The 24,483-nt window shown below is 47.0% G+C and overlaps 1 protein-coding gene across 2 annotated transcripts in view; it reads left to right on the top strand.

The window, feature by feature from the left end:
• Window positions 1-1,949: 1,949 nt before the first annotated feature.
• RNF169 (ring finger protein 169) overlaps window positions 1,950-24,483 on the top strand; it is a 36,716-nt gene continuing 14,182 nt past the window's right edge. Inside the window, exon 1 of one of the 2 annotated variants that reach the window (XM_063432005.1) lies at window positions 1,950-2,027. In XM_063432005.1, coding sequence (XP_063288075.1) covers window positions 2,013-2,027 — 15 coding nt within the window. In that variant the 5' untranslated portion in view covers window positions 1,950-2,012. Of the gene's footprint in view, window positions 2,028-22,106; window positions 22,231-24,483 lie in introns of those variants that run through there. The other variant, XM_063431996.1, reaches the window with a different exon arrangement.

Raw genomic sequence — 24,483 nt, 5'->3', positions numbered from 1 at the left:
CCCCACCAGTCACCCCCTATTACTGTCGCCCCCTCTCACCCTGTTACCCCCTCTCACCCTGCCACCCCACCTGTCACTCCCCTCACCCTGCCTCCCCTATCACCCCACATCTGACCCTGCCACCTCACCATGTCACCCCCTCTCACCCTGCCACCCCCTCACCCTTCCTCCCCTCTCACCCCACATCTGACCCTGTCACTCACCCTGCCACCCCACCTGTCACCCTGCCACCCCACCAGTCACCCCCTATTACTGTCGCCCCCTCTCACCCTGTTACCCCCTCTCACCCTGCCACCCCACCTGTCACCCCCCTCACCCTGCCTCCCCTCTCACCCCACATCTGACCCTGTCACTCACCCTGCCACCCCCTCTCACCCTGCCACCTCACCTGTCACCCCCTCTCACTCTGCCACCTCACCTGTCACCCCCTCTCACTCTGCCACCTCACCTGTCACCCCCTTTCACCCTGTCACCCCCCTCTCACGCTGCCACCCCCTCTCACCCCACCTCTCACCCTGCCACCCCACCTGTCACCCCCTCTCACCCCACCTCTTACTCTGTCACCCACCCTGTGACCCCCACTCTGTCACCCACCCTGGCACTCCCCACACACTGTCACCCCCCTCATACTGTCACCCCCTCTCACCATGTCACCCCCTCTCACCCTGCCACCCCCTCACCCTTCCTCCCCTCTCACCCCACATCTCACCCTGCCACCCCACCTGTCACCCTGCCACCCCACCTGTCACCCCCTAATACTGTCGCCCCCTCTCACCCTGTTACCCCCTCTCACCCTGCCACCCCACCTGTCACCCCCCTCACCCTGCCTCCCCTCTCACCCCACATCTGACCCTGTCACTTACCCTGCCACCCCACCTGTCACCCCTCTCACCCTGCCACCTCACCTGTCACCCCCTCTCACTCTGCCACCTCACCTTTCACCCCACCTCTTACTCTGTCACCCACCCTGTGACCCCCCCACACTATGTCACCCACCTTACTCTGTCAACTTACCCTGTCACTCCCCACACACCGTCACCCCACCTCACACTGTCACCCCCTCTCACCCCACATCTGACCCTGTCACTCACCCTACCACCCCCTCTCACCCTGCCACCTCACCTGTCACCCCCTATGTCATTTTCCCACACACTCTGTCACCTCTCTCCACACACTCTGTCACCTCTCTCCACACACTCTGTCACCTCTCTCCACACACTCTGTCACCTCTCTCCACACACACTGTCACCTACCTCCATACACACTATCGCTCCCTCTAAACACACGGGCACCACTCTGCGCACTCTGGCACCCTCCTGCTCTTTTACACTCACCCTGTCACCCCCTAAAGGCAATCATTCTACACAGTACACACTGTCATAAAACATAGCGTCGCCATGAACTTAATGCCAAAGGCCAGTACACAAACATACACATGCTCAGGGAAACATACATACATATACAAAGATACTCACTGCCAGACACACACTCTCAGGTACACACAGGTAAATGCACAATGCAACTATGTATACAAAGACTAGTTCTCTATATCCAGTACTGCAAGCTTCCTTTCAATATATCTACAGCTTCTTATATACACACACACAAGTCAACTGCAATTTTTTTCCAATAATGGTGTTAGTGGGGGCCTCATGTATGAATTTCGCCTAAGGCCTCGCCAAGTCTAGAGCCGCCACTGCTTAGGAGTGGAGATTCCTGCTCCAAAGAGCTTACAATCTAAATATAAATGTACAAAGTACAACGTGGACATTTATTTGGCCATTTTTATTGCTGGTATTACTACCTCAGATAAATCACTATCTGTCTGGGTGGATGATTTTCTGCTACCTGCTGTTTGAGCTGGGAAATTCCCTCACATCAGACATGTGCTGACATGTATTTTGTATGTAATGACCCTATAGAGCAAATCACCCTGGCTGTCATTACACTGCCCTGCAAGCCTTCAGTAACACTGGGACTGGGGACCAAGATACACTACATTCCACTGAAACATGCCACCCCTTAATGTAAGTATTCTGCTATTCTTCTTAAATATTATTATGTACACCACATACTCTAATTACATCCCAAAACTTAGATTGATACACTCTCACTTACAGGGTTATTCTCTGTAGTGACAATTCAAAGTGAATTTTAAATTTAAGTTTTACTGAATAACCGTATTTAAAATAAATATGGAAGATGGGATGTACAGATCAGAAAGAAATTAGCTCAGCTGTTTAGTGTTGTTTTGTTTTAGTTTTTTAAATTCTTTATTTTTTTTTTTTTGTGCATAAGATAACATACAAGCTTGCAGAGCCACGACAGCAGATGCAAGCAATTCAATAGCAATCAATGACATGGCAGATAAAATAGCACATTTTATATTGTTAGAAATAACAGGCTAGGAACGCTGGAGTAAATGATAGTAGAGTAGCTAGGCTATATATGCAGGTTTCAATAGTAGTTATGCTGAGAACTTAGGGCATGTTGTATAGCATTTTTAGGAAAGTAAACGCTTTTATGTTAATAAGCATGCAGAAACACAATTTGGTAGAGTACATGTAAAAGGTAACATTGGCTGATTAGGTAAGTTGTTTGGACTCACTTAGATTGCGAGTGGTAAACATAAAAAGGTATAAGGATAAGAAAAATAATAAACCCCCTGAGGCCCCCCAGGCAGGAGTCCCTCACCAAACAAGCCGGGAGATAAGATAACGGTTCCCCAAGTTCGTGCTGTGGCTTAAGGTGTTTTGGCAGGACACCCGGCTAGAGAACTAGAGTCCCGATTTCCCCAGCATGGTTCACCCTATGCCTCGTTGGGGCTGTACAGGGCCCTGCCGTGGTCGTCCATGACGCCGCGCTGTGGTGCAGTGGTCGAGCGGGTTTGTTTGTAGTCGGTAGGCTGGACCATGCGGCTGGAGTAGGGTGCCCCACAATGTGATGGGCGTTTGAGGGGATCCAGCGCTTGGTCTCGATGGCTCCCTCCGTGCTGGTCCCTGCTGTGGGTGTCTGGGCTCCTTGCTCCGCGGTCTGGATGTGCAGAGGAAAGGAGCGGCCGTGGAGGTTACAGGCTCGCCTGGTAAACTTCCTGGGGTCCTGGCTGTAAGTTGCGCTGAGCGATGCTGTGGCCGTGTGGCGGTGTTTGTCAGTTCAGGCTTGACGGTCTGCCGTCCCCTTAGTCTGCCTGGGTGGGTTTTGCCCCTTTTGGATCTTTTGGATCTTCGTTGGGTCATCGCTTTGCAGCGAGGCTGGCTGTGGTGTTGTGCAGTGGGAGTCCCCTTAGTTTGGTGAGGTTTGAGTTTAGTTGCGGCAATGCTCCGTTTGGGCAGTGGTGGGCCGGGCCCTTTCTCGTGAGTGTCCGTTTTAAGAGTGGGGTTAGTTCCCTTTGTCGCTGTGCTCATTCGCTTCAGTCCCTGCAGCGTCCCGCCAGAGGAGGATTCCATTTCCTGGGGCCACAGTAGAGCCTGCAGCTTCTCCCAGGTCGCCCTGAATATGCGGTCGTACCGTAGCTCCGTTTCCCTCTTGATCGTGTGCACGGCAGTGGAGCATGTGCCGACCGCCATTTTGTAGGCTCCATCTGCGTTCCCCGGACTTTGTGGTCTTGACGCTTGGGTCTGGTGTGGCTGGATGGGTATGTGGGGTAGGACCGGGATATCCCCCGCCGGTCCAGGGGGGGGGGAACGAGGGCCCTGAGATGGTTGTCCCTTAGTTTTCGGCTGCAGAAGGGCGGCCACTTCTCCCGCCAAGCTAGTAGGCCTCACCGGTACGAGTGGCGTGGGTCGGGTCGATCGTCGCTTGTAAGGCATCATTTTGTTTGTCCCGATTTCCCCCATCGCTTGGTGGTCCCGGTCTGGCTTCTAGGTGCCGTTTTGGTAGGGTTATCTCGCTTTTTTAGTAGTGTGATGCAGGAGCTGTTAATGGCTGCTGCTGCTCAGCTCTGCGGTTCGGCCCCGCCCCCCTCGTTTTAGTTTTTTAATTCTGCCCTTTTTTTTATATTGAAGGAATATCAGATCGCAAAAAGAGCTTAACGTCTTTGTTTTACGCGGTAACAAAACTGAAAAAATATCACGTACTGGGTGTATAATGGGATAATGGCAAACTGTCCCCATTGATAGATAAAAAATGATGCAAATTTTATATTACACAGCAGCTGGTGCATCTTAGCCACTGAATTCCTAGTTGAGGTAGTATAAACAAAAAAATTTAATTACTCTTAAAGGGACACTCCAGGCACCCAGACCACTTCTGCTCATTGGAGTGGTCTGGGTGCCAACTCCCACTATCCTTAACCCTGCAAGTGTAATTATTGCAGTTTTTCATAAACTGCAATAATTACATTGCAGGGTTAACTCCACCTCGAGTGGCTGTCTACTAGACAGCCACTAGAGGTCACTTCCTGGGTTCTAGCACAGGAAACCTGTGCTAGAGCGTCGCTGGACGTCCTCACGCTGTGTGAGGACCTCCAGCGTCGCTCAAAACCCCATAGGAAAGCATTGAAATGATTTTTCAATGCTTTCCTATGGGGAGACGTAATGCGCATGCGCAGCATTTCCGCGCATGCGCATTAGGTCTCCTCGGCCGGTGAGCGAGATTAGTCTCGCCCACCGGCCGACGTAATCACTAGGAGGAGCGTCGCGGAGGCGGAGACAGCGGCGAGGGACATCGCCGCTGTCCCAGGTAAGTGACTGAAGGGGTTTTCACCCCTTTAGTAACCGGGGATTGGTGGGTGGGAGGGAGAGGGACCCTCCAGTGCCAGAAAAACGGATCGTTTCCCTTTAATTCTCACATGGTTTGATTGGTACAAATGTCTTAGTTTAACAGTCTGTGATTTCTTGGTAACAAAATGTCTGATTTTAAAAATAGATTTAAAAAACTCCTGCTGGGTCAGCCGCCATGGAGCACCTGCTACGCCTCTGGTGAGGTTATCATAATGATGACTTTTGTCCATTGAGGACGTAGGGGCATGCTATCTATGTATCTAGGTGCAATCCAATGCTGAATTTATAACAGAAGAAAAAGATGATCTCCGTGGGAACAGAATACTTTTAGTGTGGACTTAGCTTAGTGATGCCCGGCATAACTAAACGGCGCCTGCCTGGAAAGCAACTGGTTGTCTGACCCTTGGGGCCCACAGATGGCCAGCTCTTGGGCCCCCATAAAATCAAAGTGAGTGCATAATTTCATCACAGAGCTCCATAGCAATAAAACTCAGTTATGTGGTTCAGATTGCATCAGTGTTCTACTACTGTGTGTGGAATTATGTAAAAAATGTCTGTGTATTGTGTGGCTGATTGTGATGTATATTTCGTGGGGGTAGCTGTTGTGTGTATGGTTGTCTGAGTGTGATTTGTGTGAGGGTTTTGGCGATGTGGCAGGGCAGCTGAGTGTGGTTTGTGTGTGTGGATGGTGGAGTGTGATGTGACACATTGTTGCTGAGCCTACTGGTCACACTTCATATCTGATCTCTCCTAGTCTCTCACACTGCAGGAATGGCTCCAAGAGCTTGCAGTAGCAGACACAAGGATAGTAGCAGTGGCAGACACAAGGGACAAGGCAATCTGATTTTGTGACACAGTCAGGAGCAGAAGTGACCCCTATGATCACTACTGCTTCTGATTGGCTCACATAAACAAAAATCCCCACACAGATTAGCTTGGATTGACCTGTAAATAAGTCATCCAGGCAGAGGATGCTGCTAACAGAGTGGGAGGGCTGGAGGTGGTGTTAAAGCCTGGGCTGGAGGTGGGGCTTAAGGTTAGGCAGGAGGGGGGCTGATGATGCTGCTGACAGAGTGGGAGGGCTGGAGGCAGTGCACACAGTGGCCGACGTCATTGGAGCTGAGGTAAGAACAGCCTAATAGGCGGAACTCCAGATCGCAAGTTCTTGCGATGCTGGAAGTTCCGCCGCCGCGCAAGTTCCTCTCTGCTTTCCCCCAGTGTAGAGCGGGCGGCAGCCTTGCGTGCCGCTCAAATGCACCCCAGGTTGCCGACCCCTGCCATAGAACATACATTAGTTCACAAAAATAATTAGATTGGGAAGTGAATAAAAAAAGCAGCTGAAGGGGGCGGTGCTCGACCGCTGAGCCGAGAGGACGCAGAACAGTATAGCTCCTGCTCATCTGGGCAATAATAGCCACATACCAGCCATAAACAGCGCCCAAATGATCCAACGGGGTCACCAACCGAGAGGTGAACTCGCAGGGAACACAACGATGCCAAGCATGCGACCAACCCTGCAGAAATCACCAATACGACAACTGCGGCCTACAAACCTGGTAGACGCGGGGGAGACGGCTGCTCCCCGGCAGCGCCCAGGGAAAAATGGCTGGCGTTTGGGCCCTCGTTCCCCCCCCTCTGGACCGGCGGGGGTTATCCCGGTCTCGATCAGACCCCTACAGGCCCGGGGGAACCAACCTCAAACAGGACTAAACATCACCAAGATGGCGTCGGAAGTTGCAGAACCACGAGACACAGCACAGCGACCCGATATCCTCACACGGCTGGATGCGATATTTGCAGCCTTCTGGAGGAAATTAGCGGAAAGGCAAGCAGAGGCACAAGCTCTGAGAAAGCACCTACCGAGAGCACGCTCCCGACCACGAGATACTCCTCACAGGGGGAAGCGAACGGGAAGATGGCGTCTCCTACAGCGACCCCCCCAGCCAACATGCGGACCGGAGCGACTGCGACCACGGCAAACAGCCCTCATACGATGGAACAGGCTGCCAAGGTACAAACACTCCTCCAAGCTGCAGCCCCAAACGAAATCCAAGGACAGGGTCATGAGAGACTCCCGGGACAGCCACCTAAAGTCACAAGCCCACACACAAGCCTGGCGTCCCTCATCCTGCCATATTAAGGCAGACCCGAGCCTGTACATGACCACACAACACAGGCCCCTGGGGGCGACAGGGATCGGCTGACAGGCCACAAGAACGCACAAGAAGAACATTGAGCTGTATAAAGAGACAACAGACGGAGCCAAGCTAATGCAGCATGATTACCGTATTTATCGGCGTATAACACGCACTTTTTCTCCCTGAAAATAGGGAGAAAATCATGGGTGCGTGTTATACGCCGATATCCCACATTTACTTACCTGTCTTGAAGTGTGGGCCGGCTTCACAGCGCGCACCGCGGTACTGGAACTTAAATTTCAGGTTCCGGTTTCCGGCGGGACTGAAAGGAAGTGTGCACACTATTGTGTGCACACTTCCTTTCAGTCCCGCCGGAAACCGGAACCTGAAATTTAAGTTCCAGTACCGCGGTGCGCGCTGTGAAGCCGGCCCACGCTTCAAGACAGGTAAGTAAATATGGGACAGAGGGAAAGTGCACTAGGGGACACTATGGGAGGGGGGACACACTATGGGAGGGGCACTATGGGGGGTGGAGAATACTATGGGAGGGGGGAAGAATACTATGGAAGGGGGGGAACACTATGGGATGAGGGGGGAACACTATGGAAGGGGGGGAGAATACTATGGGGGGGAGAATACTATGGGAGGGGGTGAAGAATACTATGGAAGGGGGGGGAACCCTATGGGATGAGGGGGGGGGAGAATACTATGGGGGGAGAATACTATGGGAGGGGGGGAGAATACTATGGGAGGGGGGGAAGAATACTATGGAAAGGGGGGGGGGAACACTATGGGATGAGGGGGGGGAATACTATGGGAGGGGTGGAAATTTCCTTCTGAAAAAGAGGTGCGTGTTATACGCCGGCGCGTGTTATACGCCGATAAATACGGTATTTTTATGTTATTCTGTTGAGTTTCAGTGGACTAGTCAGCATCCTGTGATATTAGCCTGATATATAGGCATTATTTTATTTTATTATATTACTTTACTTTCTAGCTGGCACTATTAATCTTATGTTCTACTAATTCTATGTTGTACCATGCGATAGCCATAGGAGTACATTCAATCTAGGCGCATAATCTAACCTCTCATACGTACTCCATGTACACATATCTCAGCCTGCTTAACGAAGTAACAAAGATTACTCTCCTCATACATGCTATGCCACACACCTATAACTCTAAGCATAACCATTATTTTCAAAAGCCTATGTAGCTAGCATTAACACTACGTTTTACTAATGCATCAAAGCTTGTTATTCTCAATATATATATATAAAATGTGCTGTTTTTCTGCCACGTACATAAATATTGTTAAAATGCTTGCACCTGCTGTCGTGGCTCTGCAAGCTTGTATGTTATCTTATGCACAAGAAAAATAAAGAATTTATAAAAAAAAAATAGGAAATTAAAGATATAGAAGGGAATTTACAGAATGGAATTAATGAGAGAAACGGGAGCAAAAGGAAAACAAAAAGAGGAAAAAAAGTGGTTCTGGTGACTATAGTGTCCCTTTAATGTGAGGTCAATTAGAGATTAGTGCCACTAATAATATACTAAATTGCCTACTTACAACCAGATAAGGACAAGAGAATGATGATGGACTCTGGCTGCAGTCTGGCTCCACTTATCTGGTGTAGAACAGGCTCTCTGCCCAGGGCCTGGCTGTGATCATGGCCACAAGGGCGGACAATAAGTTCACCTACATGGCCCACCAATGAGTTCGCTCACAGGGAGTGGAGTGTATGTGTGTAAGGGATGTGTTATGTGTTATTGTAGGGATGTAATGTGTGTGTGCGCTAATGGAATGTAGTGTATAGGGATACAAGTTTATGTAAGGGATGTAGTGTGTGTGTTGTGGATGCTGTGTGTTTGTGGGTAAGGGATGCATTGTGTGTTTCTGTTTGTGTGTAAGGGATGCATTGTGTGATTCTGTGTTTGTATGTTTAAGGAACGCCGTGTGTGTTTGTAAGGAGTGTATTGAGTGTGTGTAAGAGAAGCAGTGTGTGTGTAAGGGATGCAATGTGTGTTTCTGTGTATGTGTGCAAGGGATGCATTGTGTTTGTGTGTGTGTGTAAGGAATTCATTGGGGGTGTGTAATGGATGCACTGTGTGTACTTTTGTGTCTTACTCCCCCCTTTAGTGTATCTCTTGCAAGCCTGCTGTTTTTCTCTTTGTATGTCTCCTACATCCTCCCAACCACTTTGCTTGTCTTACTCCCCTAGCCCCTTTGTGTATTTTACTCTTCTCATCTTTTGTATTTGTCTCTTCCACCCCCAGGCCCCTCTGTGTGTCTTTGTCCTTCCCAGGCCACTCTATATGTTTATCTCACGAGCGACTCTGTGTGTCTCCCTCCCGAGTACCTCTGTGTGTATTTTACTCCCCTACCTGACAGGTGTATAGTCGCCATTTGGGCAGTCGGAATCCAGGACAAACCACCCCCATAACCTAACCCAATAACACACAGACACTAAGTATTTTGGGGAAATTTGTCCACAGCTTTATTAACCAATAATTATCATAATAATAATAATAATAATAATAATAACAATAATAAATTAACATATTAAACATGGGTCATTGCCCCCCATACTCCGCCCCCTGGCATCCTGTTCCTTCGGCTACCATACAAAAGGCAATGACCCCCATATAATAACACCTATACATATTTATAACATATTTATAACATCCACCAACATTCCAAAGTACCAACCAACCATTAACCACGGCAGGGGTATACCCGGATACCCCTGCCCCACCAGGTTCTGAGTCACCTCCAGGACTCGAAACCTCTCAACCACCGATGACCACAATCTGTTATTCCACCTCACGTTCATCCAGGGGAGCCTATTTTCTCTCCTTCGGCTCCCCGTCCCGCCGCTGTGAAAGAAACGGGTTAAATAAACACATAACAAACAAAGGGAGGGTGGGTGGGACAAACTCAACCGGGTAGAAAGTTAGAATGACTCACCTAAGATGGCTGCTCATTTAAATAGCCCATCCTACTTACCCATAATCCCACCCTTGCTTACTTCCTCCTAAGCCCGCCTCCTAACCCCTGTCAAGGCCTTTTTCCGCTTAGCTGCGCTCTGGCTACATGGGGCTACAAACCCCTTTGTGGTTCTCTTAAGCCCCTTCCACAGCCTCTCTGTGTCTCTTCAACACCGCCATTACTTAATGATTTCTTTCACTCCCCTCCCCCTGTCTCTTAGTGGTCTCCTCTCCTCCTGTCCCTTAGTGCTCTCCCCTCACTTAGAGCTCTCCCCTCTCTCAGTGATCTCTCCTCCCCTCAGGGACGTTTGAAGGAATTTGGGGGCCCCAAGCAAAATGGACATGGAGGCCCCCCCAAACCCCAACCCCCTCTCCCTGCCCCCCACATGCATGCAAAGCCTACAGGAACCACAGCATAGCCATACAGTTTAAGTTCACCCACACTTTATATAAATAAAAAAGGTTTACAGTGCAAATACTGCTTAGAGCTCTGCCCTGCCCCTTAGTGGTCTTTCCTCTCCCCCCACCCTCCCCTACCAGTCTCTTCTCACTCCCCCAGTATTCTCCTCACCCCCCGTGTTCTCTTCATCTCCGCTTCTCCTCACCCCCCTCCCTGTGTTCTCCTCATCTCCTCTCCCTGTGTTCTTTTTACTCTTCTCCCTCCCCCTCCCTATGTTCTTCTTACTCCCCTCCCACCCTCCCTGTGTCCTTCTTACTTACCTACCCCCTCCCTGTGTCCTTCTTACTCCCCCCTCCCCCTCCCGTGTCCTTCTTACTCCCCCCTCCCCCTCCTGTGTCCTTCTTACTCCCCCCTCCCCCTCCCTGTGTCCTTCTTATTCCCCCTCCCTGTGTCCTTCTTACTCCCCCTCCCTCTCCCTGTGTCCTTCTTACTCCCCCTCCCCCTCCCTGTGTCCTTCTTACTCCCCCTCCCCCTCCCTGTGTCCTTCTTACTCCCCTCCCCCCTCCCTGTGTCCTTCTTTCTCCCCCTCCCCCTCCCTGTGTCCTTCTTACTCCCCTCCCACCTCCCTGTGTCCTTCTTACTCCCCTCTCCCTGTGTCCTTCTTACTCCCCCCTCCCCGTGTCCTTCTTACTCCACCAGTTGCTTGGTTTGCCTGTCCGCTAGCGACGGGCCTGCCTCCCCTCATGCTTTTTAACGCTCTCCCCTCCTGTCCCTTAGCGCTTTCCCCTCACTTAGTGATCTCCGCTCCTGTCCTTTAGAGCTCTCCCCTTTCTGTCCCGTAGTTCCCTCCTCTTAGTGCTCGCCCCTCCTGCCCCTTTGAGCTCTCCCCTCCTGTCCCTTCCTGCCAGTCACTCGAATCTTGCACCCCAAAGCCGGTGCGCCCTAAGGTGGTCGCCTGTGCCGTTTCATTGACGTTGACTGAAAGGCGCACTTGCCGTGACTGTACCTGGAGAGTGAATTACCCGGGATAGTCTACAACTTGAACACAACTGGCAACTATGCCAGAGACCTGGGAGTCTGAGGGTTCAGCACAGTATGGACAGCGATCTCTGATATCCCTCCTGGAATCTGCTGGTCACTTTCCCAACTTGGGGGTCACAGCCTATATACAGTGTGTGACAGTGGGGTACACAGCATATAGAGCTGCTGCTGGTTTTCATATAACACCCAGTGACTGTTGGTATATTATATCTATATACATGTAACACCCAGTGACTGTTGGTTTATTATATCTATATACATGTAACTCTCAGTGACTGTTGCTTTATTATATCTATATACATATAACTCTCAGTGACTGTTGCTTTATTATATCTATATACATGTAACACCCAGTGACTGTTGGTTTATTATATCTATATACATGTAACTCTCAGTGACTGTTGCTTTATTATATCTATATACATATAACTCTCAGTGACTGTTGGTTTATTATATCTATATACATGTAACACACAGTGACTGTTGGTTTATTATATCTATATACATGTAATACCCAGTGACTGTTGGTTTATTATATCTATATACATGTAACACCCAGTGACTATGGGTTTATTATATCTATATACTTATAACCTCACTTGGAGTACTGTACACAGTACTGGAGACCGTATCTCCAGAAGGATATTGATACCTTAGAGAGAGTTCAGAGAAGGGCTACTAAACTGGTTCATGGATTGCAGGATAAAACTTACCAGGAAAGGTTAAAGGAACTTAACATGTATAGCTTGGAGGAAAGACGAGACGGGGGATATGATAGAAACATTTAAATACATAAAGGGAATCAACACAGTAAAGGAGGAGACTATCTTTAAAAGAAGAAAAACTACCACAACAAGAGGACATAGTCTTAAATTAGAGGGACAAAGGTTTAAAAATAATATCAGGAAGTATTACTTTACTGAGAGGGTAGTGGATGCATGGAATAGCCTTCCAGCTGAAGTGGTAGAGGTTAACACAGTAAAGGAGTTTAAGCATGCGTGCGATAGACATAAGGCTATCCTAACTATAAGATAAGGCTAATGAAAGTATTGAGAAAATTGTGCAGACTAGATGGGCCGAATGGTTCTTATCTGCCGTCACATTCTATGTTTCTATGTAACACCCAGTGACTGTATAGACCCTGCAAAAAACTAAATATTGATACTGCACTCCAAATTTGATGCTGGGACAAAAAGTATTTCACTAATATACTATGCATCACTTCAATCAAAAAATGGGAAAGTATTGATATGTACAAAGATATTTACATGAAGATTGCTGCCTGCATTGTGTACACTGATTATATACAAAAGATTTAGCCAATATTTGTAAATCAGATTACCGTAAATGAATTCAGGACATTATATGTGTAGCGGAGCGGCAATATTAAATCCCACGATCTCCGCTGGTATTAAGGTAAATCCACAGTCACCGCTGAAAAGTAAGGCAATATCCCAAATCCCCCAGTAACCGGACGAAACACAGTGCTGGGAGTCAACTGAGGTCTTTATTCAAAACTTCCAGTATTTATGCAAGTCCCCATGCAAGGGGTTTCCTTACTGACATAGCAGGGGTAATACAGTAAGGGACTACATGGGGGACTTAACATTTGGAGCATTTCTCCCATCAGGCACTGCTGCACGAGAGGGATACTCCCACTGAAATATGCCGTTAAGTGGATTGTGCAGCAGAACCGGCATTTCACATTTAAATCCATAACTCCAACAATATTCACATTATTTGCACGAACAGACGTTCAGTAAATAGCTGGGGTCTGAGTGCACATTTCATGTGAATATCGCTCAGATCCCAGCTAAAACAACCGAACGCCGCACGAAATACATTTACTTATTTAATTTGCTTAAAGGTACCGAACACCGATGGGGAACCACAATAGGAGAAGACCGGAGCTCCCGAACGGCCTGGAAGTACAACGGTGTTCGTGTCGCCGAGTAGCCGTTTTTAGTTCCACGCGCTCGACGACCAAACACCGCTAGGGAAACAAAGGACCCAAGATGGCCGACTGCCGCGTGGTCGGTAGTCGAACGATGGCCACCTAGGAACGCACTTAATTACCGATTAAAACAATGTTGCAACCTGGTAATTGGTGCCACACGACCTTCAGTGTGTGGGCTTGGGTTCGGTACCTAATTCGTTTCACGAACAGCCGGTAAAGTTGCTGTTCGTGAAACGACCATATAAATGCCAGCGGCTTTTGGCTGCTAGCATACGAATACTATAGGAATACAGGCAAACATACATTTCAATACATTCAAACACAATATGGCAGCAGTGTGTAGGACAACCTTTAGAGACCCAGTTCTATAGTGCCTAGGTTTGCCACAATGCTCCCCCAGAACCAAGCAGGCATACACAGTCTGATCCTAACGGATCTGCTTGGGGATGTCCGGGGGAGTACCCACAGATCACTGTTCAAGTTCAGTTTGTCTAGATAACCCGTCGGCGTTACCGTTTTGCTTCCCTGGCCGATAATGAATTGTGAAGTCAAAGGGCTGCAGCGCAAAACTCCAGAGCAGCAGCCTGGCATTGTCCCCAGCCACACGGTGTAGCCACACCAACGGGTTGTGATCTGTGAGTAAGGAGAAAGGTTGTCCATACAAATACGGCTGTAACTTTTTGAGGGCCCATACCACAGCCAGGCATTCTTTCTCAATGGCGGCGTAGCTTACTTCACGTGGCAATAACTTTCGGCTCAGGTAAGCTACGGGATGTTCTCTGCCATCTGCTCCAACTTGGCTCAGCACTGCTCCCAATCCAAACATTGAAGCATCTGTGTGGACAAGAAATCTTTTAGTTGGATCAGGAGCAGCAAGTACAGGGGCATTGGTTAGAGCAGTCTTTAGTTGTTGGAATGCCTGATCACACTCTGGGGCCCAGACAACCTGTCGAGGAAGGTTCTTGCGGGTCAAGTCAGTCAAGGGTTTGACCAGGGCACTATAATTGGGCACGAATTTTCTATAGTACCCTGCAGTACCTAGAAACGCTAGCACTTGGGTCTTTGTCCTAGGGGTTGGCCATTTGGCTACGGCTTCAATTTTGGCTGGTTCGGGTTTCTGTTGCCCGCTCCCCACCCGGTGGCCCAAGTACTGCACTTCCGCCATCCCTATATGACACTTGCTAGGTTTCAGTGTTAACCCTGCCTCTCTGATACGATCCAGAATGGCTCCTATGTGTTGTAGGTGCTCGGCCCAGGTCTGGCTAAATATGGCGATGTCGTCCAAGTATGCGCATGCATATTCCTGGAACCCATCCAATAGCCGATCTACCATCCGCTGAAAGGTTGCCGGGGCGTTTTTTATCCCGAATGGCATGACCCGAAATTGATACAGGCCAAACGGGGTGACAAACGCCGACTTGGGGATGGCATCCTCGGCTAGTGGAATTTGCCAGTATCCCTTCCATAAATCTATGGTAGTGAGATACTGGCCCCGTGCCATCTTATCCAGCAGCTCGTCTATCCGGGGCATCGGATAGGCATCAGACACCGTTTTGTCATTTAGCCTCCGGTAGTCGACACAGAAACGTGTCGTGCCGTCCTTCTTAGGTATCAGCACTACCGACGATGCATAGGGGCTATCGGAAGGTTCGATAACCCCTAGCTGCAACATCTCTTCAATCTCATTCGTCATGTGTGCCCTGACTGCTTCAGGGACACGATATGGAGTCTGCCGCATAGGTAGCTGTACCGGGGTTTCGACTCGGTGGGTGGCTAGCGGAGTGTACCCAGGCAAATTGGAGAAGGTAGGCCCTTTAGCTACAATCAGCTCTTGTACCTGGGCACGCTCCTGAGGGCTTAGCCGCTCTCCCTACTGAACCCCCTTGGAGGGCTCTGTCTGTTCTTCCTGTTCAGATGGCCTGCAGCTTGTCTGTGTGGACGGGTTTTTTGTCCCACCTGAAAGCTGCGGTCTCTGGCTCCCCTATCGTACCAGCGGCGCTGGCGTTGTTGGGCCGCCTGGAGGTTGGTGCGCACAGCCTGAGTTAGCGCCTCCAGGCGGTCCCTGAACTCCAGTACGTAAGATACAATAGGGGTTCCATCTGGACTACTCTCTCCCCCCCAATGCTCTCTAATTAGGCCCTCGCACCCTTCTCCCAAACAGCAATTCGAAAGGGGAAAACCCTGTCGACTCTTGGGGTACCTCTCTATATGCGAAGAGCAGATGGGGTAGAAACGCTCCCAGTCTTTATGGGCCTCTCCAAACGTACGGAGCATCTGCTTCAGCGTACCATTAAACCTTTTGCATAGACCATTGGACTGGGGGTGATACGCAGAATTTACTATTGGCTTAATGCCACATATGTTCCACATTTGTTGGGTGACCTCGGCGGTGAACTGAAGCCCCTATCTGATATGATTTCTTGGGGAAAGCCCACCCTGGAAAATATTTTCATTAAGGCCTCTGCCACAGTTTCGGCATGAATATTGGAGAGGGCTATGGCCTCGGGGTACCGGGTGGCATAGTCCACTACGGTTAAAATATATATTTTCCCGGAGGGACTGGGCTTGGGGAAGGGCCCCACTATGTCTACGGCCACCCTACTGAAGGGTTCTTCAATAATGGGAAGAGGACATAACTTGGCTTTGTGGCGGTCACCTCGCTTGCCCACTCGCTGGCAAATGTCACATGAGGTGCAGTACTGCCTCACATCCTTGGAGATCCCTGGCCAGAAAAAAGCGTGGGTCAACCTGTATCGGGTATGTGTCATCCCTAGATGCCCAGACAAGGGGATGTCGTGAGCAATCCTAAGCAGCTCTTGCCTATACTTCTGGGGAACTACTAACTGTTTAGTCGTCACTGTGACCGACCCCCCCACTCCTCTTTCAGCAATGCGATAAAGTAGCCCTTTCTCCCATGTGTACCGCTCCCCCTCTAACCCGGCCTGATCAGTGTGTACTCTGTCCCTGTATATCTGTAGCGTGGGGTCTAACTTCACCTCTGCCTCGAATTTAGTTGGGGTATCCCAGGACATACGTGTCGTGTGGGGGTCATGGTCTCTTACCTGAGCCTCAGAGTGTGTTGGTGGAACTGTGGTGCGAGCCTGTTGCCGTGTGGTCACTGGATGGGCTTCCTGGTGTGGAGCCTGTGGTCATCTGGCCCAAGTCATTCCCCAGCACAACATCCGCCGGTAAGTTTTGCATGAGGCCCACTTCTACAGTCCCCTCCCACATCCCAATCCAAATGTACTTTGGCAGTGGGTAGCCGGTACACTGCTCCCCCTGCCACTCGTACTGCCACTGATCCGCCAGTGTGTGCTGAACTTGGAACCAAATGGGGTGCTACCAACGTTAGAGTGGCTCCTGAATCTCGGAGCCCTTGTACTTTCTTCCCCCCCAGAGTCACTAGCTGGCGATGATGTTGCCTGTTGTCGGTGGCTCGGACTGACATCACTTTGTGTAGTACTCCTAGGGGTTCCTCTGCCTGAGCGCTAAATATCTCCTGGGTGGCTGGTGCTACTTGGTAATGATGGGCAGCGGCCCTTGGTGCCAGATTCTGTCGGACTTGGTTCCACGCTTGTTGGCTCCGGTTCTGAGTGCACTCTCGGGAAATATGTCCCCACTGCTTGCATGTGTGACACTGGATGTTAGCCCGGCCATTATATCGGGAGGGAGGTGGTGGATTCCCCTGCGTTGGTCTAGACAGTGGTGCTGTTGGACCGGTAGGCGTGAAGGTACTGGGTTGCACGGTGGGTCGAGGATAATTCCTAGTTAGGGGCCCGTGATGCCTCCTGGCATCAAAATGCTGGTCGGGTAGTCGGGCCGCTTCAGTTAGGGTGAGGGGTTTTCGATCTCTCACCCATTCTTGTGCCTCTGGGGACAAGCCATTAAAGAATTGTTCTAACAGCATCAGCTGTCGCAGCTCCTCCATAGTGGTGGCGTGGCTGGCTTGTATCCACCCTTGTGATGCTTGGTCCAGCTTGTGCGCCCACTCTGCATGCAAATCTTTCTCCGGTTTGTGTAAGCCTCTGAACTTGCGCCGGTATGCCTCCGGGGTAATGGCATATCTTTCTAGAATCGCCCTTTTTACTTTTGTATAATCCTTGCTGTCCTCTCTGGGTACAGCGCGGTAGGCTTCCGCTGCCCTACCCGACAGTTTGCCTGCTAGTAGTACCCATACTGCCGGTTCCAAGTCATGCAAATCACACAGCCTCTCAAAATCTTGCAAATACCCGTCAATCGCATCCTTTTCTTCACAAAACATCTTAAATGCGTGATATGGGATTTTGGGTTTTACCTGTCCGTAAATGGAGGCAGTAATGGATTCTGCCCTGGACGGTGTCTCCGGTGTACGATTTGCCATCAGATCATCATGTACATCTGACATCAGCACGGTCATTATCTCCATGGGTACTGGCTGCGGCAAAAACTCCATCCTGGTTCTCAGTTCTCTCTGGTATGGGGTCTCTTCCATGGCTGGTGGAGGTGTAGCGCTGCAAGCTCTGTCTCCCTCCATCAGTTCAGTAATCAGCACAGCTTTGGATTTATTGCTGGCTACTTTACCCCTGGCTTCCAGTAGCTCCTTTAATGTCTGCCGTTTTAATGCAGCATAATCAATCTCCATTCACCTCGTTGTTCGGTTCTTTGTCCCATACGAATTGCCCTTCACTTTCCTTGTTCGGTAGTTTCAATTTACACGAACACCGCTTTTCGGCTGTAAGGTTGGATCCCGTCGCTTGCCACCAATTGTAGCGGAGCAACAATATTAAATCCCACGATCTCCGCTGGTATTAGGTAAATCCACATTCAGCGCTGAAAAGTAAGGCAATATCCCAAATCCCCCAGTAACCGGACGAAACACAGTGCTGGGAGTCAACTGAGGTTTTTATTCAAAGCTTCCAGTATTTATGCAAGTCCCCATGCAAGGGGTTTCCTTACTGACATAGCAGGGGTAATACAGTAAGGGACTACATGGGGGACTTAACATTTGGAGCATTTCTCCCATCAGGCACTGCTGCACGAGAGGGATACTCCCACTGAAATATACCGTTAAGTGGATTATCCCTCCGTGCAGCAGAACCGTCATTTCACATTTAAATCCATAACTCCAACAATATTCACATTATTTGCACGAACAGACGTTCGGTAGATAGCTGGGGTCTGAGTGCACATTTCGTGTGAATATCGCTCAGTTCCCAGCTAAAACAACCGAACGCCGCACGAAATACATTTACTTATTTAATTTGTTTAAAAGTACTGAACACCGATGGGGAACCACAATAGGAGAAGACCGGAGCTCCCGAATGGCCTGGAAGTACAGCGGTGTTCGTGTCGTCGAGTAGCCGTTTTTAGTTCCACGCGCTCGAGGACCAAACACCGCTGGGGAGACAAAGATTCCAAGATGGCCGACCGCCGCGTGGTCGGTAGTTGAACGACGGCCACCTAGGAACGCACTTAATTACCGATTGCAACAATGTTGCAACCTGGTAATTGGTGCCACACGACCCTCAGTGTGTGGGCTTGGGTTCGGTACCTAATTCGTTTCACGAACAGCAGGTAAAGTTGCTGTTCGTGAAACGACCATGTAAAAGCCAGCATACGAATACTATAGGAATGCAGGAAAACATACATTTCAATACAGAGTGTAACTTACATTCAAACACAATATGGCAGCAGTGTGTAGGACAACCTTTAGAGACCCAGTTCTATAGTCTGAAGTGGCTAGGTTTGCCACAATATGAATTATCCCCGGGCAATAATCTCTGTATGCACTATATACATATATGTAATTTGTGAATGAATTTATACAATGATTTAACTAATTTTTTTCCTTTAGATTTACAAATATTGGCTAAATCCTTAGTATATAATCAGTGTACACAATGCAGGCATTAATCTTTATGTAAATATATTTGTACATATTATCAATTCTTTCCCTGTTTTCATTGAAGTTTCCTGCATAGTATATTAATTAAATACTTGTTTTCTCAGCATTAAATGTGGAGTGCGGTATCAATATTTAGATTTTTTGTAGATTTTGCCTTGAAGTTGTTATTATTATTATTATTATGTTATTATTTATTAGGCGGGTGAGGTTATTATTATTATTATTATTATTATGTTATTTATTATATGGGTGAAGTTATTATTTATTATTATTATTATTATGTTATTATTTATTAGGGGGTGAGGTTATTATTATTATTATGTTATTATTTATTAGGCGGGTGAGGTTATTATTATTATTATTATTATTATTATTTATTAGGCGGGTGAGGTTATTATTATTATTATTATTATTATTATTATGTTATTATTTTTTTTTTTTTTTTTAATTATTTTTTTTTGCAGTGCAATGAGTTGGTACAAACAGTCTTGAGGTGCCCCGACAGCATTCCTCAGGCATTTCCCTCGCTAAACATGCGGGGTTTTGATTTACAGGCACAATTTTATAATAATATAATATAAGTAGGCAAAAGTAGTTAAAGCATACTTAAAGTGTAGTAATAACACGAGTGTACAAGCCTATATTGCTGGTAAGTTACACAGGCTATTGCAGTGAAGCATGGTTACAGTAGTGGTTTAAGTTATGCTTAGAGGCGACCCATCATAGGGAGCTAGATGCTTATGACCGAGCTTAGAGAAGAGACTCATGTCTTAATGATTAAACCCTGCAGGTAAGTAGCCTCGGTGTGTGAATTCTAGGCTTATATAGGTGGATAAGCTTCCCAGGCAAGCCTAGAAACGAGATGTATCTGTTTTCTGGTATACAGGCTCAAACATGCTCAATCTTAAACTCAGACACAAAAATAGAAAAAAAAAAAAAGAGAAGAAAAATCGTTACTTAAGAGGCTGGTGAGGTTATTATTATTAGGTTATTATTTATTAGGTAGGTGAGGTTATTATTATGTTATTATTTATTAGGTGGGTGAGGTTATTATTATTAAGTTATTATGTTATTATTTATTAGGCGGGTGAGGTTATTATTATTATGTTATTATTTATTAGGTGGGTGAGGTTATTATTATTATGTTATTATTTATTAGGCGGATGAGGTTATTATTATTATTATTATTATGTTATTTATTAGGCGGGTGAGGTTATTATTATTATGTTATTATTTATTAGGTGGGTGAGGTTATTATTATTATGTTATTATTTATTAGATAGGTGAGGTTATTATTATGTTATTATTTATTAGGCGGGTGAGGTTATTATTATTATGTTATTATTTATTAGGTAGGTGAGGTTATTATTATCTTATTATTTATTAGGCGGGTGAGGTTATTATTATTATTATGTTATTATTTATTAGGTAGGTGAGGTTATTATTATTATGTTATTATTTATTAGGTAGGTGAGGTTATTATGTTATTATTTATTAGGCGGGTAAGGTTATTATTATGTTATTATTTATTAGGCGGGCGAGGTTATTATTATTATTATTATTATTATGTTATTATTTATTAGGTGGGTGAGGTTATTATTATGTTATTATTTATTAGGCGGGTGAGGTTATTATTATTTATTAGGTAGGTGAGGTTATTATTATTATGTTATTATTTATTAGGCGGGTGAGGTTATTATTATTATTATTATTATTATTATGTTATTATTTATTAGGTAGGTGAGGTTATTATTATGTTATTATTTATTAGACGGGTGAGGTTATTATTATGTTATTATTTATGAGGCGGATGAGGTTATTATTATTATTATTATTATGTTATTATTTATTAGGCGGGTGAGGTTATGATTATGTTATTATTTATTAGGCGGGTGAGGTTATTATTATTATTATTATTATGTTATTATTTATTAGGTTGGTGAGGTTATTATTATGCTATTATTTATTAGGCGGGTGAGGTTATTATTATGTTATTATTTATTAGGTGGGTGAGGTTATTATTATGTTATTATTTATTAGGTAGGTGAGGTTATTATTATGTTATTATTTATTAGGTAGGTGAGGTTATTATTATGTTATTATTTATTAGGTTGGTGAGGTTATTATTATGTTATTATTTATTAGGTAGGTGATGTTATTATTATGTTATTATTTATTAGGTGGGTGAGGTTATTATTATGTTACTATTTATTAGGCGGGTGAGGTTATTATTATGTTATTATTTATTAGGTAGGTGAGGTTATTATTATGTTATTATTTATTAGGTAGGTGAGGTTATTATTATGTTATTATTTATTAGGTAGGTGAGGTTATTATTATGTTATTATTTATTAGGTGGGTGAGGTTATTATTATGTTATTATTTATTAGGCGGGTGAGGTTATTATTATGTTATTATTTATTAGGTAGGTGAGGTTATTATTATGTTATTATTTATTAGGCGGGTGAGGTTATTATTATGTTATTATTTATTAGGCGGGTGAGGTTATTATTATGTTATTATTTATTAGGCGGGTGAGGTTATTATTATGTTATTATTTATTAGGTAGGTGAGGTTATTATTATGTTATTATTTATTAGGTGGGTGAGGTTATTATTATGTTATTATTTATTAGGTAGGTGAGGTTATTATTATGTTATTATTTATTAGGTGGGTGAGGTTATTATTATGTTATTATTTATTAGGTGGGTGAGGTTATTATTATTATTATGTTATTATTTATTAGGTTGGTAACCTGGATACCTGCAGCCAGTTACTCTGGTATTGTTTATGTATAGACCCTGCATTGTGCTTGGAGTCTCGGTAAGCCCCGCCCTTAGTGTCAGTCTCGGTAAGCCCCGCCCATACTGTCAGTCTCTACAAGCCCCGCCCTTGCTGTCAGTCTCGGGAAGCCCCGCCCTTGCCGCTATTTGTGAGGCCCCGCCCCTGAAACGTCACTCTCAGGGGCCGGATATCCGGTGCTACTGTCAGGTCGGGATGTGATTCCCGCTCGGTCCGGATCTCCCGGATGGTGTCGGTCACAGCGCGGCCTGCAGCCCGGCATGGCCCGGAGAGCGAGGAGAACGGCGGCGGCCCGGGTACCGTATATACTGTGTGATACCTACCGGGCTGGATAGATACTGTGTGTGTGTGATACCTACCGGGCTGGATATATACTGTGTGTGTGTGTGTGTGATACCTACCGGGCTGGATATATACTGTGTGTGTGTGATACCTACCGGGCTGGATATATACTGTGTGTGTGATACCTACCGGGCTGGATAGATACTGTGTGTGTGATACCTACCGGGCTGGATAGATACTGTGTGTGTGATACCTACCGGGCTGGATAGATACTGTGTGTGTGTGATACCTACCGGGCTGGATAGATACTGTGTGTGTGATACCTACCGGGCTGGATAGATACTGTGTGTGTGTGTGATACCTACCGGGCTGGATAGATACTGTGTGTGTGTGTGATACCTACCGGGCTGGATAGATACTGTGTGTGTGTGTGATACCTACCGGGCTGGATAGATACTGTGTGTGTGTGTGATACCTACCGGGCTGGATAGATACTGTGTGTGTGTGTGTGATACCTACCGGGCTGGATAGATACTGTGTGTGTGTGTGTGATACCTACCGGGCTGGATAGATACTGTGTGTGTGTGTGATACCTACCGGGCTGGATAGATACTGTGTGTGTGTGTGATACCTACCGGGCTGGATAGATACTGTGTGTGTGTGTGTGTGATACCTACCGGGCTGGATAGATACTGTGTGTGTGTGATACCTACCGGGCTGGATAGATACTGTGTGTGTGTGTGTGATACCTACCGGGCTGGATAGATACTGTGTGTGTGTGTGTGATACCTACCGGGCTGGATAGATACTGTGTGTGTGTGTGTGATACCTACCGGGCTGGATAGATACTGTGTGTGTGTGTGTGTGATACCTACCGGGCTGGATAGATACTGTGTGTGTGTGTGTGTGATACCTACCGGGCTGGATAGATACTGTGTGTGTGTGTGTGTGATACCTACCGGGCTGGATAGATACTGTGTGTGTGTGATACCTACCGGGCTGGATAGATACTGTGTGTGTGTGATACCTACCGGGCTGGATAGATACTGTGTGTGTGATACCTACCGGGCTGGATAGATACTGTGTGTGTGATACCTACCGGGCTGGATAGATACTGTGTGTGTGTGTGTGATACCTACCGGGCTGGATAGATACTGTGTGTGTGGGATACCTACCGGGCTGGATATATACTGTGTGTGATACCTACCGGGCTGGATAGATACTGTGTGTGTGTGATACCTACCGGGCTGGATATATACTGTGTGTGTGATACCTACCGGGCTGGATATATACTGTGTGTGTGTGATACCTACCGGGCTGGATATATACTGTGTGTGTGATACCTACCGGGCTGGATAGATACTGTGTGTGTGATACCTACCGGGCTGGATAGATACTGTGTGTGTGTGATACCTACCGGGCTGGATAGATACTGTGTGTGTGTGATACCTACCGGGCTGGATAGATACTGTGTGTGTGTGATACCTACCGGGCTGGATAGATACTGTGTGTGTGTGATACCTACCGGGCTGGATAGATACTGTGTGTGTGATACCTACCGGGCTGGATAGATACTGTGTGTGTGTGTGATACCTACCGGGCTGGATATATACTGTGTGTGTGTGTGTGATACCTACCGGGCTGGATATATACTGTGTGTGTGTGTGTGATACCTACCGGGCTGGATATATACTGTGTGTGTGTGTGTGATACCTACCGGGCTGGATAGATACTGTGTGTGTGTGTGTGATACCTACCGGGCTGGATAGATACTGTGTGTGTGTGATACCTACCGGGCTGGATAGATACTGTGTGTGTGTGATACCTACCGGGCTGGATATATACTGTGTGTGTGGGATACCTACCGGGCTGGATATATACTGTGTGTGTGATACCTACCGGGCTGGATAGATACTGTGTGTGTGATACCTACCGGGCTGGATAGATACTGTGTGTGTGTGTGTGATACCTACCGGGCTGGATAGATACTGTGTGTGTGTGTGTGATACCTACCGGGCTGGATAGATACTGTGTGTGTGTGTGTGATACCTACCGGGCTGGATAGATACTGTGTGTGTGTGATACCTACCGGGCTGGATAGATACTGTGTGTGTGTGATACCTACCGGGCTGGATAGATACTGTGTGTGTGATACCTACCGGGCTGGATAGATACTGTGTGTGTGTGTGTGATACCTACCGGGCTGGATAGATACTGTGTGTGTGGGATACCTACCGGGCTGGATAGATACTGTGTGTGTGTGATAC

The sequence above is a fragment of the Pelobates fuscus genome, chromosome 1 (assembly GCF_036172605.1).
Source record: "Pelobates fuscus isolate aPelFus1 chromosome 1, aPelFus1.pri, whole genome shotgun sequence".
Lineage (NCBI taxonomy): Eukaryota > Metazoa > Chordata > Amphibia > Anura > Pelobatidae > Pelobates > Pelobates fuscus.
Note: the sequence above shows the minus strand (reverse complement) of the source record. Positions and strands in the feature narration are given on the sequence as shown.